Source organism: Zingiber officinale, chromosome 9B (assembly GCF_018446385.1).
Source record: "Zingiber officinale cultivar Zhangliang chromosome 9B, Zo_v1.1, whole genome shotgun sequence".
In the NCBI taxonomy this organism is placed as follows: Eukaryota; Viridiplantae; Streptophyta; class Magnoliopsida; order Zingiberales; family Zingiberaceae; genus Zingiber; species Zingiber officinale.
This window is the reverse complement of record NC_056003.1, coordinates 93,609,011-93,634,038: the sequence shown is the minus strand read 5'-3', so window position 1 is coordinate 93,634,038 and position 25,028 is coordinate 93,609,011. Positions and strand designations below refer to the sequence as shown.

Below are 25,028 nucleotides of genomic sequence, written 5' to 3'. Positions count from 1 at the left end.
TTTGCCCTTGTCAATAACATCTTTAGCTTCACTTTCTTTTACAACTTTTTCAGTCTCTTCTGCTGCTATGATGTTCTCGATAGGCTTGTATATTTGTATTTTGCTCCGCTTCCTCTTAGATAAAACTTTTCACCACAATGGACTATCGCTTGGAGTATCCCTATAATCATACCGACTACGGTCACGTACTCTCCTACTCCTTGTTCCAAAAGCAATTGGGTCTTGTGGATCGACTACACGCTCGCTTGCTTAACCTTGCATGCCTTTATTTTCTATTATTTTGATTAATTCTTTCACCCTTTCATTCAGATGCATGTTCTCCAATGTTATCTCCTTGATTTTGTTTACTTGAATGATGCATTTACAACATTCCTCATTACCTTGCCATCCAACTTCATCTAATTGTGGTGTTTCCAATAGACGTGGAATATCAACAGCCAAATCAAGGTTCTCAACCAATGTTTTTTCAAATTGGGTAGGGATTAATTCAATAATAACTTATACAATTATAAAAACACATGTAATAAACTGTATATTTACTTTATATAGGTGACAGTCTTCAATATTTACCTTTTCAGGTGATACTCGGTCTAACAAGGTCCTCACCTTACTAATATGTGAAGGAATATTCCTTCACTTGTTAATTCGTGATCCTTCAATATTGTATGATTTTTGGATTGGAGCATGCTTAAAAAATCATGTCTAATTTATCATAATAAGTGTTATATAATCATAAATTTCCATAAAATATTATCAAATTTAACATAGAAAATATAATCACAGCCAAAAGACCAGCAAATCCATTTAGGTAAGGTAGTGTGAAGGCCTTGGGGTCATATGTCTGAGTTGATGAAAATAAATCCTCAATCGTAGCTAATTGTGGAGCCATAAATTGATGGATGGCTTCAAGCTAATTGAATCTACCAAGATTCTCAAAATCATCTACTATATCTATAAGACCTAAAGGAAGTTTATACGTACTAGAAGAAAATAAGACACAAATAAATATATATAAAATATAGAATTTGCAAAATAATAAAACATCAGCATGTGCTTCAACTCTATTGGAATAAAATTTCAATAACTCCTCAATTCTTGATTTAGTAATGGGTTTGCTATTTGAGAAGTGACCAAGAAAAAGGTCACCCGAGGCTTGATTTGAATTAATAGGAACCGAAGCACCTCGGTTTGCAAAATCAAGCAATAAAGATATGTCTCTTCGTGTAAATGCAACAGATACACTTGAAAATCACAAATTAATAGTTATATTGTACGATATTTTTTTGCATACCAAAATAAAAAAAATAAAACATTAAATTTATAAAACTATTTGGTGCTTAAGATTAAAAAATGGGAGTCGTACCTGAGAATCTAAAGGTTTGAGATGTTATATCTCAATTTTGAAATATATTGACCAGTATACCATGGATATGATGGATTTTTTATATGTCCAAGAAAACACAAAAAGGGACTATTTGATCATCGCTATGTGTCGATCATATAAAATAACATCTCCCTAATGTCTTTATTTAATTATGGATGGTCGAAAAAAACTATTAAAGTGACCTAACACACTATTTCAATATAGTTTCGGGCCAAAATCAACTACATCCTACAATTTTTACAAATTTAATTTATTAACAGCAAAAACAAAACTGTAGAATATTTTCCAAATCGATATGCACATTGTTCCGGAGGGTCTGATATGGTAAAATATCAGGCCCACATTGGGCTTGATATGAGAACATATCAGACCCACGTTGGGCTTGATATGAGATCATATCAGACCCACGTTGGGCTTAATATTTTACCATATCAGGCCAACGTGATGATCCCATATCAAGTGCTTTCTGGATATATCAACGTGAGTTTGATATGATAATATATCAAGCCCACGTTGGGCCTGATATTTTACCATATCATGCCCAATGTCATGATTCCATATCAGGCGCTTTCTGAATATATCCTATGGTTTCTGGATATATCCTATGAGTTTCTAAGATGAACAAGTTCATGATACTTACTTTTGCTGCCGCAGCTTCTTGTTTCATTATGAAAGGAGAGTTTTTACGGCAAACAAAAGCCTAAATACTTGAATGAACAGACCTCTGTGTGGATTTCATCGGAAACCCTTAACGTCCGTCGACTTAGTTGTATTGATTTTGTCGGAAAGCCTTGTCATTGCCTTAGAGGGACATATTGTGTGGATTATTTCGGAAAAACCCTGTACGTCGGGACACACGAAGCCAAGGTTTCGGTGGGGGACGATAACAATGGATTTCCATGAGGTAAGAAAGAGGGGAATGAGTCTCGCATGCATCCGAACCATTTTATTAATTTTAAATTTAAACCTAAACTAACATGGCTTGGATGCATTGGAAAACGACGTGGGAGGGAAGGGGAGGATTTAGGAGGTTGACCGGAAGGGTAGAAAAGGAATATCACTATTCCTTTGTGCTCTTTTTTATAATTTAAAAATTAAGGTGCTTATTTTAGTAAATATAGAAGCATATCCGCTTCTTTTGGGAAAACAAGCTGTTACAATAATGAACAACAAAGTGGATCGATATTAAAAGGTTGAAAACAAATATAAGAAAATTTTAAATTTATTATTCATTTTTAATTATAAATAGCTGGACGGCGACATAAAATTTTGAATTTCTGCTCGTACGAAATGCGACATCGAATGAACTTAATTATAATTTATAAACCACACCATCGTCCACAACTTTTCTTATCCTAGTAGATTTATCTATAAGATTTTTTTCCGAAGATGATTGAAAGGTTTAATTGTTTGTTAAATTGTATTTTAGATCATGATCATCCGTAAGATTAATTAGAGTTAAGTTAAAGTTGATTTATATAAAATAATTTATGATATAGTCAAAATATTTTTATTAATTAAATTTATATGAGAGACAATAAATATTTAAAGAAAACAAATGAAAAACTATTATCTCTATATATAACAATAAATAATTATTATTTATTATATTTGAATAAATATCCACTATTTTAACTGATGATTCTATATTTCAGTTAGAGAAGGTCTCTAAAAGTTAAAAAAATCTTCTCCTCGAAAATCTTAAACATTAGCCAATAATATTATTGTAAGGTTAATTAGATTCCGGTCACCTGGTATTAATTTTATTTTATTTTATTCCAATTTATATATAATATATGCATGCTATTAGATTTCTTTAATTAATTAATAGTTTTTTCTTTTTAATTTAAACGTTATTCAAGCAAAGCATGCCCTTAGATAATTAAGGCGATGGACTCACACCGACTTAACCGTACATACGATACGTACAACATAAAAACGAGGCTACGATACCATGCATGTAGCTAATTATTTATGCCTATATATAGCTAATTATTTAATAGCGATCCATGCATGGTTCGTGGTGAAGCCCGTTTACTAATTCTTAGTCACCATGGCGATCTTCCTCTTCGTGTAATTGTCGGTGTTGTTGGGTTGGGTCCATTTAGGTTCGTAGATGATGATGTGGCCGTCGGGATACAGGAAGAGGATGTACTTGTCGTTGTCCTCCTTGCCGGCGGTGTTGCTCGAATAAACAACCTCGTTCTTCCCGTTGAAGATGACGAGGTCGCCGTTGGCCTGCAAGCGGACGAAGCAGTTATGGCCTTTGTCGGTGGTGTTGGAGGACCACAGGATCCTGTTGGTGTCATTGTCGGACAGCACCAGGTTGCAGTTGGACTGCATTTCAAACTTATAGTTCTCGTTGGTGAGGGATTCAACGGTGAGCAAATCCTTGTAGGTATAGAGAACGTTGTTGGCCATGGAGGAAGGCAGGAGGAGGCCGAGGAGGACAGTAACAGAGAGCATGACGAGGGCAGCCATGGTTAATTAATATATCACTCACTTCGCTCAAGTGATTGCGTGTTCAGAGTATCGAGCAACTCCCCCCATCTATTTATAGATGAGGATCGGATCGTGGAGGTAAATTTACGGTACTTAAAACTCAGAAATAGTACACTGTTAATTAACGGGGGAGAAAAATAGTATCAAGAATCATTGCAGACAAATTCATAGTATATATATATATATATATATATATATATATATATATATATATATATATATGGTATTGATTATATTCAATCATGCATAATTTTGGTACTAATTAAAATGGATCTATATCACTTGTTAATTAAATAAATTGATTTGTAGAGCAGTAGGACAAATCTAGCCAATAAATGCCCCTCCAGCTAGTTTACGTTCTATTGGAAATGAGACTCATATATGTCCAACCATTCATATCGATGACATATACAAAAAAGTTGGTAACAAAAGACCAAAAACAAATATTGACAATTGATGATTGTGATTTATATAGTACGTAGTATATAAATTGGAATGAGCGCATGTTTTTTAAATGACAGTATAGTAAATGCTTATGAGAACAGATCATCTAGTGTTAATATTGGATGAAGATCAATCGTACACACTAAAGATTAATATCAAATAAATGGATGCATAAAAAAAAGGAGGATCTTCATGGCAAAACCAAGTAAACAGAATATCTCTAACTTGTACCATTTAACAAGTATGGATGGTCATGGTGGCTTCGCTTCTTTGACTTTGATTGACAACCAAAACTTAAAGCAAAATAAGCACATGCGAACTCTTTCTATTTTACTTGATATTCACTTCTTTGAGATAACTAACATAAGGATCCACTCTTCACACACATTATCCCTTATGAACACCTCCTTTTTGGAAACTTTCCTTAAGCAGAGAAGTCTCATATAATCTCAAGCACGAGAATACAACAAGAATTAAAAAAGCAAATATAAAGAAAATCGAAAATGACTTTACAATATTGAAATCTTGCTTAGCTTTCGATCTTGTTGCTTGGAGATGTCTTTTGATCAATTGGAAATACAACAATATTTTACTTTAAACTTTTCAAGAACCGACGGCTCATTCTACGAGTCAACTACACGTACACATCTAAGACCTTCTCAACGACCTCCACGCAATTGATCAGAAGGTGGAGAATCACGACGTCATCATGTATGCACTAAAATGCATTTCCTAAGAACACCTTGTGGGCATCAATGGTTGATACTTACAATGTTTCTAAGGACCTTTCCTCAATTAGATTAGATGAATTATTTTCAGAATTCGAATTACATGAACAGACTAACACACCCTCGGTCGAGAAAAGTATTGCTCTTATTGCAAGTACAAATAGAACAAAGGAACCAAAAGTCAAGCGCCGAATCAAACCCGAGTCTGAAAATGAGTTAGACTCAGAAGATGACGACGATATCACTGTCGAACTAGTGAACCTTATATGAAAACTATACAAGAAAAAGAGGGGATTCACAAAATGGGAGATCAAAAAGGTGATCCAGTCAAAGACGATCCAACCAAGCCCAAGCTTCAAAAAAAAATTTGAAGTCACCTGCTATGGGTGCAACAAAAAGGGACACATCAAGGGGCGAATTGTCCAAATTAGAAGGAAGCGAAGAAGCAATGAAGAAAGAAGGTCCAGCAAGCAGCATGGGATGAATCATCATCGGAAGACTCCGATGAAGATCTAGAACAAACAAGTTTCCTCGCACTTCCAGCCTGAGAGCGAGTTGTCGAATCTGAGTCCGAGACAGAATCGGAAGCTGAGTTTGAGTGAAGTCACAGATCCATATTTGGTTCAGAAGGTTCCCAAACCAATGTAAGTATATCTTTAATTAGATGGCATAACTTGATTTCTTACTTGTCAAGAAAGTTAGCTAAGTCCAACCTCCTAGTCAAGTCACTCCTAGAGGAGGTCAAAGCCCTCAAGGAAATGACTATCCCAAGCTCTTTGACAGAATTGGTTTAGACTGGAACTTCAACTCAAGTCCAAAAACTTGAGGAAGAAAATTCTAGCTTGAAAGTCAAGTCAAGAAATTGAAAGATACATTGGAATGGTTCACTTTAGGTTCTAATAATCTTGATCTAATTCTTGGAAAACAAAGAGTCATATACAATTGGTCCGGACTTGAATATAAGGATAAGCAAACATTTAGATCTTATTTATCACTTGTTAATCGAGCTAATAGAAGAATAGTCCAAGTATGGGTCTCCAAGTCTAGCTTGATTAATCAAGTTAAACTTGGTCAATATTGGATCCCCAAGGATCAATCCATTACTTTGATAGACCCTATCGAGACTATGATCTAGGGGCAGTCAATAAAAAGACTATATTCATTAGATAAATTTGTTTGATGTATGCTTTACTACTTTCTGTTTTTCATGCTTAGATTAGGGTAGATAAGGACTTAAGCGTGATTCACACTTGACTAATTATACCTAATATTTTCAGAAAGGAAATTAAATATTTAATTTCTTTAAAATGATTTGTTTAGAAGTGGTTGATAATCCAATATCCAAGAAGGCCTAGTGTCTCGCCACAAGCTGAAAGTCAATTATTGAAATGAATATTTAATTAACTAACTTTTAAACTTTAGTCTAACTCAAATATGAATCAATCTTTAGACGTTAATCTAAATTGAAGATAAAATTAACCATCTCACAAAAACTTATAAGGTCCCCTGATTGACAATCTAGAAGAAGGGTGAGATGGATTAAGATTTAAATTAGTTCAATCAATCAATTAACTTTAATGAACTAAAAATTAAACTTAAAAAATTAAAACTAAAAATCAAACTTAACTTAACTTAAGTAAACTAAACTTAACTTAACTAAACTTAACTTAACTAAACTAAACTAAACTAAACTAAAATAAACTAAACTAAAATAAACTAAACTAAACTTAACTAAACTAAACTAAACTAAACTAAATTAAACTTAACTAAAATTAACTTAACCTAACTAAACTTAACTTAACTAAAATTAAGTTAACCTAACTAAACTAAACTAAACTTAACTAAACTAAACTTAACTTAACTTAACTTAACTTAACCTAACTTAACTTAACTTAACGAAACCCAACTCGACCTAACTTAACTTAACCTAACTAAACTTAACGAAACTCAGCATAGCCTAACTTAACTAAAATTAACTTAACCTAACTAAACTTAACTTAACTAAACTAAACTACACTTAACCTAACTAAACTAAACTTAATTTAAATTGTCTTAAATCTAATCTAATTAAATCAACCATCTCACAATCACCCATTGGTATAGTATAACATGATTGACAACCTAGATTGGGTGAGATGGAAATTAAGGAGTTGAACACAATCAATCTATCTTATAATCCATTTAAAATTAGATCCAAATCAAATACTCTATGTGTAGGAACATAACAATTTGGACAAATGGATGTTGGATAGTGGATGCTCCAGACATATGATTGGAGATCGATTGAAGTTCACCAAGCTAAACCTCAAAAATCTAGGGTCAATTGCATTCGACAACGAAGGAAAGCTTAAGGTAATCGAAACAGGTAATATCGAACTAAGTTCTGATTTCATTATTCAAAAAGTTTTATTAGTTGATAAATTTAATTTCAACTTACGTAGCATAAATCAACTGTGTGACTCCGGATACCTAGTAACCTTTTCTAACTCTAATTATTTAATTAAAAATATCAAAAATCCTAAAATCATACTTAAGGAAATTAGGAAAAATAATGTTTACACAATTAACCTACCAACATCCTCACTAAAGTGTCTTCTGACTCACATGAGACTCATTTTAAAAATGAGTCAAAATGACATAGTTAGAGGTTTACCAAAATTAAAAAAATCTAGAAAATATAATTTGTAATGCTTGCCAACAAGGTAAACAAACTAAGTCAACCCACAAAACTAAGTTAAACCAACTCAATACTTGAGCTCCTACATTTAAACCTATTTAATTCACACGGAGCCAAGTCACCAAGAAAAAAAATCAATACTACTTAGTTATAATTGATGATTACTCAAGATTTACTTGGGTAAAATTTCTAAAAACCAAAGATGAAACTTTTAAAATCTTTAATAATTTTTGTAAATTAATAGAAAATAAAAAAGATACCAAAATTAAAAGAATTAGAAGTGATCTTAGAGGGGATATTCGAAAACTATAAATTTACTAAATTTTGTAAAATTGATGGATATAATCATGAGTTCTCATGCCCTAGAACTCCTCAATAAAATGGACTAGTAGAACAAAAAAATAGAACATTATAAGAAGTTGCTAGAACTATGTTAAATGAATATAACCTAAGCAACCAATTTGGTGCTGAGGAAATAAACATAACATGTTAAATTTAAAATATAATATTAATTAATAAATTTTAAAATAAAACCCCTTATGAAATATACTACAACAAAATACCCAATCTAAATTATCTAAAAGTGTTTGGATATAAAGTACACATATTAAACACTAAGGATTATTTAGGTAAATTTTCATCAAAATCTTCAACTGGTATATTCTTACGATATTCAACAACCCATAGGATTTATAAAGTTTATAACAAAAATACCCTAAAAGTTGAAGAAATGACTAATATAATTTTTGATGAAGAAAATAACTTATCTAATTTAATCAAAGAAAGTAATCACCAAAATATAAGAAAAATAGATGGCAAAAAAGATAATCAATTTAAACCTAAACCTAGTGAATCGAAAGAACCTAGTGTTGAACCCAACACAAGACTATCTAGGATAAGATCCAACCACCCATTTGACCAAATTTTGGGTGACCCAACCCTAGGAGCATGAACTAGATCATCTTATAGAAACCTAAGCCAAATAGCCCTTATTTCTAAAATTTAACCCAAAACTATAGAAACCCTACCTGACCTAGATTGGATAATCGTAATACAAGAGGAGTTAACCCAATTTGAAAGAAATCAGGTCTGGAAACTTGTACCTAAACTCACAAATAAATCTATAATTGACACTACGTGGGTATTTAGAAATAAACTAGATGATAAAGGTGATATAGTAAGAAATACGGCTATACTAGTAGCAAAGGGGTTCAACTAAGTAGAAGGATTAGATTATGATGAAACCTATGCACCCGTAGTCATACTTGAATCCATAAGGATGCTATTAGACTATGCAGCACATAAATGATTCAAATTATATCAAATGGATGTAAAATCCATATTTCTAAATGGGTTCATCAAAGAAAAGGTCTATGTAAATCAACCCCCAGAATTTGAAGACCTAGACCACCCAGACCATATCCTTAGGTTAAAAAAAGCTTTATATGGACTAAAACAAGCACCTAGGCCATGGTATGAATGACTATCAACATACCTAACATCTAAGGGATTTAACCAAGGCCAAATAGATCAACCTCTATTTGTTAAAACTTTAGAAAAAGATATTTTTATCGCTCAAATTTTTGTAGATGACATGATATTTGGCTAAACAAATATAAATTTTTTTTAAAAAATTATCAAATTAATGGAACATAAATTTGAAATAAGTCTAGTAGGAGAAATTAATTTCTTCTTAGGTTTACAAATAAAACAAACAAAAGAAGAAATTCATATCTTTCAAACTAAATATGCTAAGGAATTAATTAAAAAATTTGGAATATAAAATTCTAAATATATAAATAGACCAATGACAACTAATGTTAAAATTGATTCTGACTTAGAAGAAAAATCAGTAGACTTAAAATATTATAGGAGTGCAATAAGAAGTCTACCATGCCTAACTGTAAGTTGACCTGATATTTTATTTATAGTAGATATATGCACTAGGTACCAATCTTGTGCAAAAGAATCACACTTAACAAATGTAAAAAGAATACTTAGATACATTAAGGAAATCCTAAGTGTAGGACTTTGGTACCCTAGTGTTGGTGCAACCTTAGGTCAAGGTTGACCTGGTTGACCTGACTCGAGTTGACCTGACTCGAGTTGTATTTTGATGTTTGACTTAGGAAGATTGTCGGTGCAACCTTATGTTAAGGTTGACCTAATTGAGTTGCATGTTGATGTTTGACACTCGTGGGAGAGTTGTATTCTTGATATGGGACAAGAATAGATGTTTGAGAGATTATTGGGGCAACCGTAGGTCAAGGTTGACCTGATTCGGGAAAAAGTCCAAGTATGGAGACTTGGCACTGGAAAAGTCCAAGCAGGGAGCTTGACACGCGAAAAGTCCAAGTATGAAGACTTGGCACAGGGAAAGTCCAAGTATGGAGACTTGGCACTGGAAAAGTCCAAGTATGGAGACTTGGCACAGGAAAAGTCCAAGTATGGAGACTTGGCACGGAAAAGTCCTAACTGGGATGTTAGGCAGTGTGGAAAGTCCTGGTGAGTGAAGCTGTAAAATACCGGAAAATAGGCGAATATTAATAAGGGATTTTTCTGAAATTTTTGGAAATTTTTCGGGAATTTTTCGGAGCTTGTACGAACGAGTTAACGGGGATGGAAACGGGGCCGGGAAAAAGCCTGTTTAGGCTACCCCATTTAAATGAGGAAAAGTTGAATTTCTAAATTTCCTTTTTCTTTATTTATTTTTCTTTTCATTTTTTTGTGTCGCCGTTTACTCCTTTCCCCTCGCGAACCCGAGCCCTAATCGCCTCTCTTCTCCCTCATTCCCGACCCCGATGCCGAAAAGCTCTGCTGCGGTTTCCTTCTCTTCTCCTTCCTCTCGGCGCCGACCACCTATTCCTCTTCTTCCCGAGGCCGATCGATTTCCTCTCCTCTGCCCGACGCCAACTCGAGCCATTCTTCATCGAGCGACCGCCGACCGAGCCTGCTTCCATCTCTTTGCGGACACCAGGGGTCGCCGGAAATCGAGCATCTGAACCCTAGGTCTGGTTCCTGGGCGCCGGTCGAAGATTTCCTTCCTCCTCCGGCCGTGCGAGCACAAGGGATGCAGATCCCTTGCCGACAGCCAATTTCCCTTTATCTTCCGGCCACTGCTTTGCACTCCTCAACCCTAGTGCCGGTCACCGTGTTGTTCCTCTGTGCTGTGCCCTAGATTTTCTTGTTCTGCCGGATTCAAGCCAGACAGCGGTGAGGTGAGCAGCTTATCTTTGTTGTTCCTATGTATTAGATCACTGATTGTAGTACTCTTCCGAGTTGAGGTTGGGTTACAGATTCAATCAGTAGCACTTGAACCTCTTGGATTACGGCAAGTGCTGATTTTTGGGTATTTTGATTTAGGGATCAGTTATCAGCGGCTGAGGGAAAACGATTGGCACTATTGTAGGTACGGCAGATTTGGGTATGTACTGTTCGTATCATATATCATGCTAGTTTGATCATTTTAGCTTCGGACAACATTGATTTTTAGTGATCCACAGTTCCGATGATCCTGCTTCGGCGGTGACGCCCTCGGGCCGTATCCCACCAGCGGTCACTTGATTGTGAATTGAGGTAAGGAGTATGTAATTGGTTTTGGATGTAGATCAAAATGAATTTGGATTATTTGATTAGTTGATATATGTGTCGAATTAGGACTAAATCGGGTAAGATGCTATGATTAACCATGTTTATTACAAGTCCTAATTCAAATGGATTAGAAACGATTGAGGAGTTAAATGATTCAATTAGGGTTTATAATTGGATCTGAGTTTATATTAGCTTCTTGAGGATTTGATTTAGCTAATTTATTTATATGTATTTAGCTAAATTTGGATACCATGTGTTACAGGACTTTGATTCGAGACGGTGTCTCGACGAGGATTTATTCGGATACGATTTTTCTTATTGGAGGCGGGTACTTTGACTTATGTCTTTTGATATGCATAATAAAGTGTTTAACATATAGCAAGAATTATGTTTTCCATTTTATTCGGTTGGTCACTACATGATCTGTTACATGTTGTTTGTTTATTTATTATACACTGCATGTTGTTATTTATCTGACCTTACATGCTTCCGGTAGTGACCCAACCTTGTGATACATCATGTTCAGGACCTAGGGTTTTATATGATACCCTATCTGTTTGTGTACCTTCCATTTGATACATTGACTTGTGGTACACCTTGTATTTATGTATGGATCTTGCTATGCTATTCATGAGATTGCCATGTTTTTAGTGTCATGCATCATGATTGCATGCTGTGCGATTGTCGGCTCCACTTTGGTTGAGCCCATTGCCAGTTACATGTACTGCACACACCACCTATGGATTAGTTGTATATCTGGCTGGAGTGTGGCGGTTCTGCTGTTTGGCTCCGTTGGTCAGGTGACTCAAGTTCCGCTCTGTTTGGCTCCGTTGGCATTTAGGGTAGCAGCGTGGTAGCCGGCAGATGGTGGACTCTGTTTGGCTCCGTTGGTCAGGAGACTCAGCGTGGTAGCCGGCAGAGATTTTTCCTCCCCGTCGTTGTGTACCGGGAGATGAGAGCATTGAGCTCCCCCATTTATGATTTGGGGCCAGAGGACAGGAGTACTCCGACAGCATTCAGTCACTGTCAGGAGCAGTGATGTCCGAGTGCACGGTCACCATATGCATTTATTGCATTTTATTGTTGTGATTGCTGCACTTATATGCTGCATTTGTATGGATGCATTTGATTGACATGCATACAGGATTATGATTTCTTCGGTCTGACGACCTATTACCTTTGTACCTTGATCCCGGTTAGTACAGTTATCTCCTGATTTCGTTCCAGTTGCATTTATTCCTTCTCGTATTCAGGAGACTGTACGCATGATTAGTGTTGTCTGTTATTTGTTTTATTATGCATATCAGTTGTACCTGCTGAGTGTTGGACTCACCCCGCCTCCATTGTTGATATTTTCAGGTTGATGCTGTCAGGAGGGAGTTCCAGTCGCTAGTCCTCACTGCACGTAGTGCTGGTCCTGCAGACCTCCAGGATATGTTTGGTTTTCTTTGGTTTCTTTCTGTTCTAGACTGTTTGAACTCGTTATATTCTGGATTTATTTGCTTATGGACATGATATAGATTTTATTATATCGATGGATTTGGATTTGGTTTTTATTCTACTACATGCCTGCCTGGATGGCAGAAGAGGTGAGTTCGTCGGTTTTGAGCTTTACGAGTGTAGTTGAGTAGGGTGGTTTTTGAGTCAGAGTATTATTACTTTGTTTGGATGCTGAATATATATATAAACTGCGTGGTGATTGATTTTTATTATTGTTATGATTCCAGCCGCCTGTGGCTGAGTATTTAGTGCTTGTAGAAAATTTTTGATTGTCCGCCGTACAGGGGAGATGCTGTCAAAATTTTCTCGGACAGTGACTCTTCTGGGGGCGTGACAATTTAGTGGTATCAGAGCAGGTATACAATACTTGCTGTGTGTTCTGGATTTATACGATTTTTGTTTTCGTATTATGTATACTTTGAATAATCTGATATCAGTTTATTGGGTATCAGCGCGCCAAAGTTTGGCGATATTTATTCAATTTCCGTGTGTTGGATTTTCAGGATTTATCTGATACCAATTCATTGGTATCAGAGCAGGGTGTGATACCTGCGTTTGGTATTTTGGACATTTTTATACTAGCCCTAGTTGCGAGACATATTGGTGTGGGCAGTTATTTTCGGTTGCACGGATTTGTCCGTTTTGATTATGTTATGGACTTCCGTTTTGGATTTATATGGATTTCCGGTGTTTGTTTTCTCGTACTGAATTCCGAGGTCATTTTGGGGACTGGACAGCGATGGAACATCTCCAGACGGCATATAGGTATGATGTTTAATTTTATAGTTTATGATAGGTATTAGCATTCTTTATGTAGTACCTGTTTGGTTGTAGTAGCACATATTACATGTGATGGTTAGTCATTGAGCATGGTTGACCTTAATAGAGATCAAGGATTATAGTCTCTGGTGATTTTTCTTATCATATCATCAGTAGTTTTAGCTTCTGTTACTACTCATAGGGGTTGGAGGCACATACCAGCCTCTGTTATTGTTAGCTGGATAGTGGATGATACCTACAGACCCCTGTTGACTTAGCCAGTAGAGTTTTTATACTCATACTTTTTGGATATTAGGGTACCCGATACGATGGGAATTGGTCATTGGGGGTTATCATGTTTGATCATTGTTGAGAATGGTTTGAGGTTGAGAGATATTGTGAGATCAGGTATTGTGATATGTTGATTTCTAATGATTTATGAGGATAAATGTTATGTGGTTGTCTAATGACCAATTACTAGATATTTGTTTTGATGATCTATTAGTGGATAACTATTTTGATGATTTATATTTGGGATGTCGTTGATGGTGACATAATGAGTGTCATGTATGATATTTACAGGTTTGATGATTATAGTTGGTGCTCAGATTATAAATTGGGTGCTAGAGAGTTTACGGTTGAGTGTGCCCATGAAATTTTAATGAATCTGGTTAGTTGTGGTTAGTTAACAGGATGATAAAAATTGATATATGTTTCCTCTGATATTGGACTGTGTGGATAAATAATGATCGATGTTTTGAATGCTAATAAGTTCTCATGGGGAGTAGAGATTGATTCATCTGATATAGTGTGGGCTGATGTTTTTGAGGATGAAGATGAGAGTGTCTTGATGTTCTTAAATTCTGACTTCTTCTTTTGGGTCGTACACATTTATACATATGATATTATGTGGTTGGATATACCTTAGTTGCTAGTGGAGGATTAAGGTATTCTTGATTAGTAAGTAGATGAATGATTTAGTTTTGTTGGTTGATCAGTAGAGGATTGTCATACTCTATTTTTAGAGGTTCGAACCTTTAGGATATTTGTGCTTAGTTATGTATCTAAAGCACATTTGAGTACATGTTTTGTACTGACGTGGAAAGGACTGATTTAGTCAGAAATCATTTTTTTCAACTTGGATAGTTTATAAAGGATCGATGTATCCTATTCCATGAAGACTTTGACCATGGACTGTATATATCTGGTGGGATAACTTAGAGGGTGCGTTGGGATATGTGACCCCGCTGGTGTAAGGAAGTGTAGAGCTAATTGCTTAACACTTATGGGATACAATCGTTACTAGTGTAAACTGGGAGAGTACATTTGGATTTATGATGATAAAATTTTTCCCATTGGATATAGTCTTGGTAGTGTATGACATTGACTGGCAATGTTATACCACGGTGTGTTATTTTTCTTGTCCGATACCAGTTCCTTTGAATCTAGAGCAGGGTTGTTACTGGATGATTAGGCTATTTTATTTTGGGTTGTCTTTGATTGATGTATTCATGCTTGATACATATGCATGAATTTTGTTTAGATATACCGGTAACCATGAGTGTTGGTAGCATAAGGTTGGTCTCTTTGATTGAGCTGGTATGCTGATTTTGCATGTATATCATGATTGTTTTGGGTTGTAGGAGTCCTGTGGTAGACTGTCCATTTGCAAGTAGTATATGTATGCATGTTCTGATATGGTTTGAAGGTTCCTAGTGGATTATAGATATGTAGTTCGGTGTATGTATCTGGATGTATTATTGAAGATATCTTGTTGATTAAATCCGAGATGTAGTATAGGTACATCGGTGGTGTTTTGATGGAGGCATTTTGTCGATTTAATCTGAGTTGGGATATGTACATATGTGTTTGGTGTAGTATCTGAGGTATCTTTTTGATTATGTTTGATTTGTGAGTGCACCTGAGTTTAGTATGCTATATTGGAAGTATATGTTGGTTATACTCTTGGCATAGGTGAAGATATGTCATGTGAGTGTTGTTTGAGGTGTATTGTTGATTTTACTTACATTGATTTTGCACACATGTTCGGTATGTATTGTTGGAGGTATCATATTGAATATACCTGAGTAGTGAGTATGTTTGGTGTGTACTAATTGGAGGATTATGTCGATCATACATATGTTGTGTGAGCACGTGTGCCAAGTATATATTGGTAGTAGCATGATGATTCTACTTATGCTGAATGCAGAATGTGGAGTAACTGCATTATGTCATTTGTTGAATTAACCCATCAACTAATTTTCCTATCAGTGGATGACCCACTAGGATGCTGATAGAGTTGATGATGGATTTGATTAGTTACTAGGTTGTTATATCCTAGGCTAACCACAGCGAATTGTGGTAGAGAGATCTTGTACAGTCTCTAGCTGGATAGTTAGGTGCCTTGGGGTACTTGGGTATTGTTTTGTGGTGGAGCGTTGCTCCCACATATCACGGATTGCTGGTAGTGGAGCATTGCTCCTATATTTATTGCAGATACATATTTCAGATTATTTGTGGTGGAGTGTTGCTCCCACATGTTGAGGATTTCTTGTGGTAGAGCGTTGCTCCCACATATGTGGTGTTTCCTGTGATGGAGCGTTGCTCTCACTCTGGAGGATTTATTCTTTGGTGATTTATGTTATTGATGATCAGATTTTTTTTCGATTTATTATTGGAGATCCTATGGATAGGAATGTCTGTGATACGGACATTATGTGTTTTGGTTTTTGCCATAGAGGCTTACAGTGCCTTAGATGTTTTCAGGGACTCGATGATCCTGGTATGTCGAGGATGTTTGGATAGGTTTCCATTATCTTTGTGGACGATGTTGTGATCTATTACGGATCCGAGGTGAGTCACGTACACTACCTTTGCATAGATCTAGAGATGATTCGACGAGAACATCTATATGTGATTATCAGTAGTGCTGGTTTGGATTGTTTTATGTGAGATGTTTGAGCCACACGGTCACCAATAGAAGTATACCGTGGTTCCACATGAGATCGAGATTGTTACCGTCGGGAGTAGACGGAGTCAATAGAAGAGGCTTGCAACCTCCTTTGTTTGGCCGATATTTCCGGAGATACGTTGAGGGTTTCTCACGGATTGCTATGCCACTTACACGCCTGACCATGAAAGGCGTGAAGTTTATTTAGACTGAGGATTTCAAGATCAGCTTCTAGGAGCTGAAGCGGAGACTAGTGTCGGCTTTGATTTTTTGGTTTTTACCTTCGGAAGAGGACGAATTTGTTCTCTACACCGACGCGTCTCTACAGGGTATGGGTGCTGTTCTGGTGCAGCACGGTAGAGTATTCTTATATGCTTCTCGATAGTTGAGGGAGCCTGAGAAGAAAATACTCAGTTCATGATCTGGATTATTTTTGCCCTGAAGATTTGGCGGCAGTACTTGTATGATATTACATTGAGATTTTCACTGACCATCGGAGTCTCAAATATCTGTTCACTCAGAAGGAACTTAATCTTCGACCGAGGAGATAGATGGAGTTCCTGAAGTATTATGATTGTACCATTAGCTATCACCTGGGAAAAGCTAATGTGGTTACCGATGCAATTAGCTAGAGGTCCAGAGGGACTTTAGCTTGCCACCGAGTTGTGGTCACAGATTTGATTCAGGATTTCTCTGAGTTAGACATTGAGGAGCAGGGACAGACAGAGCAGGGTATTCTTGTTACCATAGTTGCTCAGTCGTCGATCAGGACGAGAATCCGAGAGACCCGGTTGTTGAGACCTCATAGAGCTCAACGTGAGGCAAAGTGGTCCATATTATCAGATAGAGGATGTCAGAGGCATAAGACTGCTAGAAGTGTTATGCTGACCGGAGTCGGAGACCCTTAGAGTTCTCCATTTGCGACCAGGTATTTCTACGAGTTTCACCCACGAAAGGGGTGAAGAGATTGGTCTTAGAGGTAAGCTAGCTCCGTGATACATTGGACCTTTCCAGATCTCGGAAAGAATTGGAGCAGTAGCTTATCGGTTGGCACTATTGCCGTCCTTGGCAGGCGTTCACGCCGTATTCCACGTAACTACGCTGAGGAGATACGTACCGGACCCGACACATGTGCTGACAGATGTCTCAGTTCCTATTCAGCCTGACGTCACTTATGAGGAGATTCCGGTACGGATTCTCGACCGGAAAGAGCGTCAGTTGCGGAACAAGACTATCCGGCTGGTTAAGTCGGATGACAGCATCATTCGGATGAGGAGGATACTTGGGAGCTCGAGGATACGATCCGAGTTCGATATCCCCACCTTTTCACTTGAGGTATGTGATTTATTTACTGTTCAGCATTTATACTCTATACCTATTGTTAGTGTTTGCTGATGGTAGATAACGAAATTTGGGGAGCAAATTTTTATTAGTAGGGGAGAATGTAAAATACCGGAAAATAGGCGAATATTAATAAGGGATTTTTCCGGAATTTTTGGAAATTTTTCGGGAATTTTTCGGAGCTTGTACGAACGAGTTAACGGGGATGGAAACGGGGCCGGGAAAAAGCCTGTTTAGGCTACCCCATTTAAATGAGGAAAAGTTGAATTTCTAAATTTCCTTTTTCTTTATTTATTTTTCTTTTCATTTTTTTGTGTCGCCGTTTACTCCTTTCCCCTCGCGAACCCGAGCCCTAATCGCCTCTCTTCTCCCTCATTCCCGACCCCGACACCGAAAAGCTCTGTTGCGGTTTCCTTCTCTTCTCCTTCCTCTCGGCGCCGACCACCTATTCCTCTTCTTCCCGAGGCCGATCGATTCCCTCTCCTCTGCCCGACGCCAACTCGAGCCATTCTTCATCGAGCGACCGCCGACCGAGCCTGCTTCCATCTCTTTGCGGACACCAGGGGCCGCCGGAAATCGAGCATCTGAACCCTAGGTCTGGTTCCTGGGCGCCGGTCGAAGATTTCCTTCCTCCTCCGGCCGTGCGAGCACAAGGGATGCAGATCCCTTGCCGACAGCCGATTTCCCTTTATCTTCCGGCCACTACTTTGCACTCCTCAACCCTAGTGCCGGTCACCGTGTTGTTCCTCTGTGCTGTGCCCTAGATTTTCTTGTTCTGCCGGATTCAAGCCAGACAGCGGTGAGGTGAGCAGCTTATCTTTGTTGTTCCTATGTATTAGATCACTGATTGTAGTACTCTTCCGAGTTGAGGTTGGGTTACAGATTCAATCAGTAGCACTTGAACCTCTTGGATTACGGCAAGTGCTGATTTTTGGGTATTTTGATTTAGGGATCAGTTATCAGCGGCTGAGGGAAAATGATTGGCACTATTGTAGGTACGGCAGATTTGGGTATGTACTGTTCGTATCATATATCATGCTAGTTTGATCATTTTAGCTTCGGACAACATTGATTTTTAGTGATCCACAGTTCCGATGATCCTGCTTCGGCGGTGACGCCCTCGGGTCGTATCCCACCAGCGGTCACTTGATTGTGAATTGAGGTAAGGAGTATGTAATTGGTTTTGGATGTAGATCAAAATGAATTTGGATTATTTGATTAGTTGATATATGTGTCGAATTAGGACTAAATCGGGTAAGATGCTATGATTAACCATGTTTATTACAAGTCCTAATTCGAATGGATTAGAAACGATTGAGGAGTTAAATGATTCAATTAGGGTTTATAATTGGATCTGAGTTTATATTAGCTTCTTGAGGATTTGATTTAGCTAATTTATTTATATGTATTTAGCTAAATTTGGATACCATGTGTTACAGGACTTTGATTCGAGACGGTGTCTCGACGAGGATTTATTCGGATACGATTTTTCTTATTGGAGGCGGGTACTTTGACTTATGTCTTTTGATATGCATAATAAAGTGTTTAACATATAGCAAGAATTGTGTTTTCCATTTTATTCGGTTGGTCACTACATGATCTGTTACATGTTGTTTGTTTATTTATTATACACTGCATGTTGTTATTTATCTGACCTTACATGCTTCCGGTAGTGACCCAACCTTGTGATACATCATGTTCAGGACCTAGGGTTTTATATGATACCCTATCTGTTTGTGTACCTTCCATTTGATACATTGACTTGTGGTACACCTTGTATTTATGTATGGATCTTGCTATGCTATTCATGAGATTGCCATGTTTTTAGTGTCATGCATCATGATTGCATGCTGTGCGATTGTCGGCTCCACTTTGGTTGAGCCCATTGCCAGTTACATGTACTGCACACACCACCTATGGATTAGTTGTATATCTGGCTGGAGTGTGGCGGTTCTGCTTGGCTCCGTTGGTCGGGTGACTCAGTGTGGTAGCTTCCGCTCTGCTTGGCTCCGTGGCATTTAGGGTGGTAGCCGGCAGATGGTGGACTCTGTTTGGCTCCGTTGGTCAGGAGACTCAGCGTGGTAGCCGGCAGAGATTTTTCCTCCCCGTCGTTGTGTACCGGGAGATGAGAGCATTGAGCTCCCCCATTTATGATTTGGGGCCAGAGGACAGGAGTACTCCGACAGCATTCTGTCCACTCAGTCACTGTCAGGAGCAGTGATGTCCGAGTGCACGGTCACCATATGCATTTATTGCATTTTATTGTTGTGATTGCTGCACTTATATGCTGCATTTGTATGGATGCATTTGATTGACATGCATACAGGATTATGATTTCTTCGGTCCGACGACCTGTTACCTTGATTCCGGTTAGTACAGTTATCTCCTGATTTCATTTCAGTTGCATTTATTCCTTCTCGTATTCAGGAGACTGTACGCATGATTAGTGTTGTCTGTTATTTGTTTTATTATGCATATCAGTTGTACCTGCTGAGTGTTGGACTCACCCCGCCTCCATTGTTGATATTTTCAGGTTGATGCTGTCAGGAGGGAGTTCCAGTCGCTAGTCCTCACTGCACGTAGTGCTGGTCCTGCAGACCTCCAGGATATGTTTGGTTTTCTTTGGTTTCTTTCTGTTCTAGACTGTTTGAACTCGTTATATTCTGGATTTATTTGCTTATGGACATGATATAGATTTTATTATATCGATGGATTTGGATTTGGTTTTTATTCTACTACATGCCTGCCTGGATGGCAGAAGAGGTGAGTTCGTCGATTTTGAGCTTTACGAGTGTAGTTGAGTAGGGTGGTTTTTGAGTCAGAGTATTATTACTGCGTGGTTGTGTCAGCCAGAGGCTGAATATATATATAAACTGCGTGGTGATGGATTTTTATTATTGTTATGATTCCAGCCGCCTGTGGCTGAGTATTTAGTGCTTGTAGAAAATTTTTGATTGTCCGCCGTACAGGGGAGATGTTGTCGAAATTTTCTCGGACAGTGACTCTTCTGGGGGCGTGACAGAAGCCAGGCTGTGGGAAAGTCCTAACTGGGATGTTAGGCAGTTGGAAAGTCCTGGTGAGTGAAGCCAGGCAGTGGGAAAGTCCTAACTGGGATGTTAGGCAGTTGAAAGTCCTGGTGAGTGAAGCCAGGCAGTGAGAAAGTCCTAACTGGGATGTTAGGCAGTGTAAAAACCCTAGTGAGTGAAGCTAGGTGAAAGTCCTGGTGAGTGAAGCCGGGCAAGGGAAAATCCAGATGGATCAAGGGTGATCAGACATCTGGTGATGGGAAGTCCAAGTAGGTCATAGGAGTGACCGGATACTTGGAACGAAGAGGAAAGTCCAAGTGGGTCAAAGGGATTGACCGGACACTTGGTGGGGAGTCTTAGCAGTTTAAGGGAGTGACCGGATGCTAAGCATGATGTACCAATAGGTCAAGGTTGACCGGATATTGGTTTGAAGGTTTGGGACTTGGTTTGGGCAAAAACCAAGCTCTGGATCTGTCTGCAGACCGATCCAGCGATACGTTTGTGTATCTGATCGATCTGGTGACCGATCAGATAACAAACAGAAGGCAAAGCGCAGTTCTGTGAGCTTACTGATCGATCTGGGCACCGATCAGCATGAAGCCTGATCCGTCTTCACGACCGATCATAGACGCAGCCGAGAAAGGTGGGATCGGTCTGTGGACCGATCCAGATGTGGCCTGATCGGTCCACAGACCGATCAGGAAACGGACAGAAAGTTGGGCAACTTTCTGTGAAGCATTCTGATCGGTCTAGGGACCGATCAGCCCAGAGCCTGATCGGTCCCCCAGACCGATCAGAAGGGTCCTGGACCGATCAGGGTGGAGCCTGATCGGTCCACGATTCGACCGTTGAGTCACAACGGGTCGCTCCGTCTTCTCTGCTGGCTTCTGTCTTCGCTGTGCAGGTTCGCAGGTTATAAAAGGCGATCAAGGCTTTGGTGCAACTGCTTCTTCTTCCTGATTACTGCGATTAGAGCTTTGCTGAGCTCTCATTGTGCTGAAGCTCTGTGTGAGTTTCCTGCTGGTTTTCTAGCTGAGTTTGGATCCTAGAAGCTGCTGTTTCATCTAGGTTCCAATCGACAACAAGAGGCAAGCAAGTGTTTTTACACTCCTGTTGTTCTTGTGTTCTTGTTCTTCTTGTACTCCTTATTGCTGTTGCAAAGATTGTGGTGAGGTTTCTCCACCCCGAAGGAGTTTATATTAGCCGGTTCTCCGGGGACTCATCCACCGACGGATTGATAGGGCTCGTCCACCTTACGGACACGCCGAGGAGTAGGAGCATCATCTCCGAACCTCGTACATCGCTGTGTTAAGGTTTGATATTCTTCCTTTCGTTTCTAGTTTATTTTTCCGTTGCGCTAACGAATTGTAGGAAGAAACGAGTGATTTGGGGCGGCTATTCACACCCCCCCTCTCTAGCCGAGTACGTAGGATCCCAACAAGTGGTATCAGAGCGAGGCCGCTCTTCGACGGATCAACACCCGGGGGAGCACGGGCTAGAGATGGATCTCTATGGAGAAGATGTCACGATTCAACCCTTCTACGAGTCTCACGACAACTTCACATATTGGAAGGTAAGGATGATGTATTTTCTTAGAACTAATATGTTACATTGGTTTTGTGTACAAGAAGGGTTTTCCCCTCCGATGGATGAGGAAGGAAAACCTATCAAGAAGAAGGAGTGGACGAAAGAGCAAATCCGACAATCCGAAATCAATGACGAGGTAACAAAAATTATTGAATTTGCTTTACCTAATAATGTTTTGTGCAAGATAGATAGGTACAACAACGCCAAGGAATTGTGGAATAACTTGGCCAAGTACCATGAGGAGAGCTTCACTTCAAATCATGAAGAGGAGACAAGTGAGTCATCAAGTAGCTCACATCATGAAGGAGAGGAATTAGAAGTTGAGGGTTACTCAACATCTAAGGACGAAGAGGAGAAGAGTTCTTCTTCAAGTTCGGAGCAAGAAGAAGAAGCTTCTACCTCCGAAAGGGATGAAGAAGAGAGCTCGCATCCACCCTCAACCCTAGGTAACTCAAGCAATTTAAGTTCAATTAAATTACACATTATGTGCTTTGAGTGTAGGGAACATGGACATTACAAGAGTAAGTGTCCAAAGAGGGTAAGAAAGACTCCACCGGCACCAAAGGTCAAGGAAGCCGGAGTCCCGAAATGCAAGGGCAAGGAGCACATCGTGTGCTTCCAATGCAAGCAAAGGGGACACTATAGGAGCCATTGTCCGAGGGAGAGGCAACCTCACAAGGGCAAGAGACCGGGCACATCGATAGGGGGAGCTAAGACAAACCCTAAGGTAACCTCTAAGGTTCATTCGTGCAATTCTAGTAGGATACATGCTAGTAATTTTATTGCATTAGTCAATAATGATAAGCATGTTAACACTAGAAATCAATACATGTGCTTAGGTGCTAAACATGCCAACCTAGATAGGGATACTACTAGGAATGCTAACCCTAGGATTAACACTTCTAAGGTTAAGGAAAACCTAGGTAGAAACCCTAAATCAACTAGACACATGCCTAGGAACACCTCAAGAAAGAATGACAAATCAAAACTTGAGGTATTAGAAAAGGAGAATCAAGTCTTGAGGTCAAGGCTTGATACCCTAGAAAAGGCCCTTAAAAATTTAGAGAAGTCAACTCTAGGGCCTAAGGGTCAAAAGTTCCAGGACAAGAAAGGTTTGGGTCACAAATCTAAGTCCCAAGTGGTCAAGCCCACTTACCACAATGTTCCATTCGATTATGGAACAAAACCTAGGGCTAGGAAGACCATTACCAAGGTCACAAGGGGAGTCACCCCTATAGTTGACTTTGATGAGACCCAAATGACCAAGGCTTTAAAGCCTAAGAGGGTCATTAGGAGGGTTGCTAGGGAAGTTATCCCTAGTGAATATTTAGTGAACCCAATGAGCTCTAATAGGTATTGGGTTCCTAGGAGCATCTTCTCTATCCCATAGATGGGTTAGAGAGTGTCAACTCCAATTAGAAGGGTAGTTAACCCAACTTTGAGGAAATTGACACTCAAGGAGCATTTTCAAGGTTTTGATAACCTTTGAAAATGAAAAAGAATTATTATTTACTCCTTGAAGAGTAAATTGTGCCATATTTGAAAAATATCGATTTTAATCTTATTTGGCACAATTCAAGAAAACCTAGAGAAATACCATAATTGGGATTTTGGTTTTCTCTTAGGGATATATGGGCAATCTAGGGTTAGATTTTAAGTTAGCTAAGGCTAAGGATACTTAGATAGGGAATTTAGGTATTTTATTTGTGCTAACTTGCCATAATTGGTTGCCATATGTCATGCCATGACATCATATTTAGTTTATTATCATTTGAAATGTCATGATAATGCTTAGGCTAGTTTATATATCATGCTTTATTTAAGTTTTCAAACTTTATGCCATGACATCATGACATTGACACATATTTTTACTTATAATATCATTATATGCCATGTCATCATCTCTTGCATTATAATCAATGAAATTGATTTAAGGACAAACATATAATTTGATATTGAGATCAAATTGGTGTTTAGAAAATGCATGAGAACTTAGCCTAAGTTGACCTTAACCCATATCTCACATCAAATTGACTTGAATGTGGTTTGATACACCTTAGATGTGTGTGAGATATTAGGATCATGAGTTAGGATCAAGGTGCATTGTCCTTGTACCTAGATGACCCTAATTCAAGAAATTAAGGATCATAGGGAAAGCTTGTGTACAAGTCATGTACATCTAGCCCTAAGATTATGGTCCTAAATTCAAATGGTTTTAAAAGCATTTTAAAATTGATTTGAAAAACCTTGATGAAGCTTTCCTAGTGATAGCATTCATCATTGAACATTGTGATACAAAGTTGAGTTAAACTTGAACTATTTCAAAGTTTTTGAACTTTGTATCAAGATTGAAAAATGGAAGTTATTTTCATAGAAAACTATTTTTCCTTGATAGTGTATGTTATGAGGAATGTATCCTCAAAATTTTATAATTTTTGAAATTTTCTGTGATTTTCTAGAGGTTTCTGAATTTCGGGAGAAGAAATCAGAAATCTGATATCAGACTTGTGGACCGATCAGGAGGTAGCCTGATCGGTCC

General features: G+C 38.3%; 1 protein-coding gene across 1 annotated transcript; it reads right to left on the bottom strand.

The window, feature by feature from the left end:
• Window positions 1-3,421: 3,421 nt before the first annotated feature.
• LOC122023169 (mannose-specific lectin-like) lies at window positions 3,422-3,865 on the bottom strand. Its single transcript, XM_042581255.1, has one exon. It carries the CDS (start codon window positions 3,863-3,865, stop codon window positions 3,422-3,424), a length of 444 nt encoding a protein of 147 aa, XP_042437189.1.
• Between the last annotated feature and the right edge of the window lie 21,163 nt (window positions 3,866-25,028).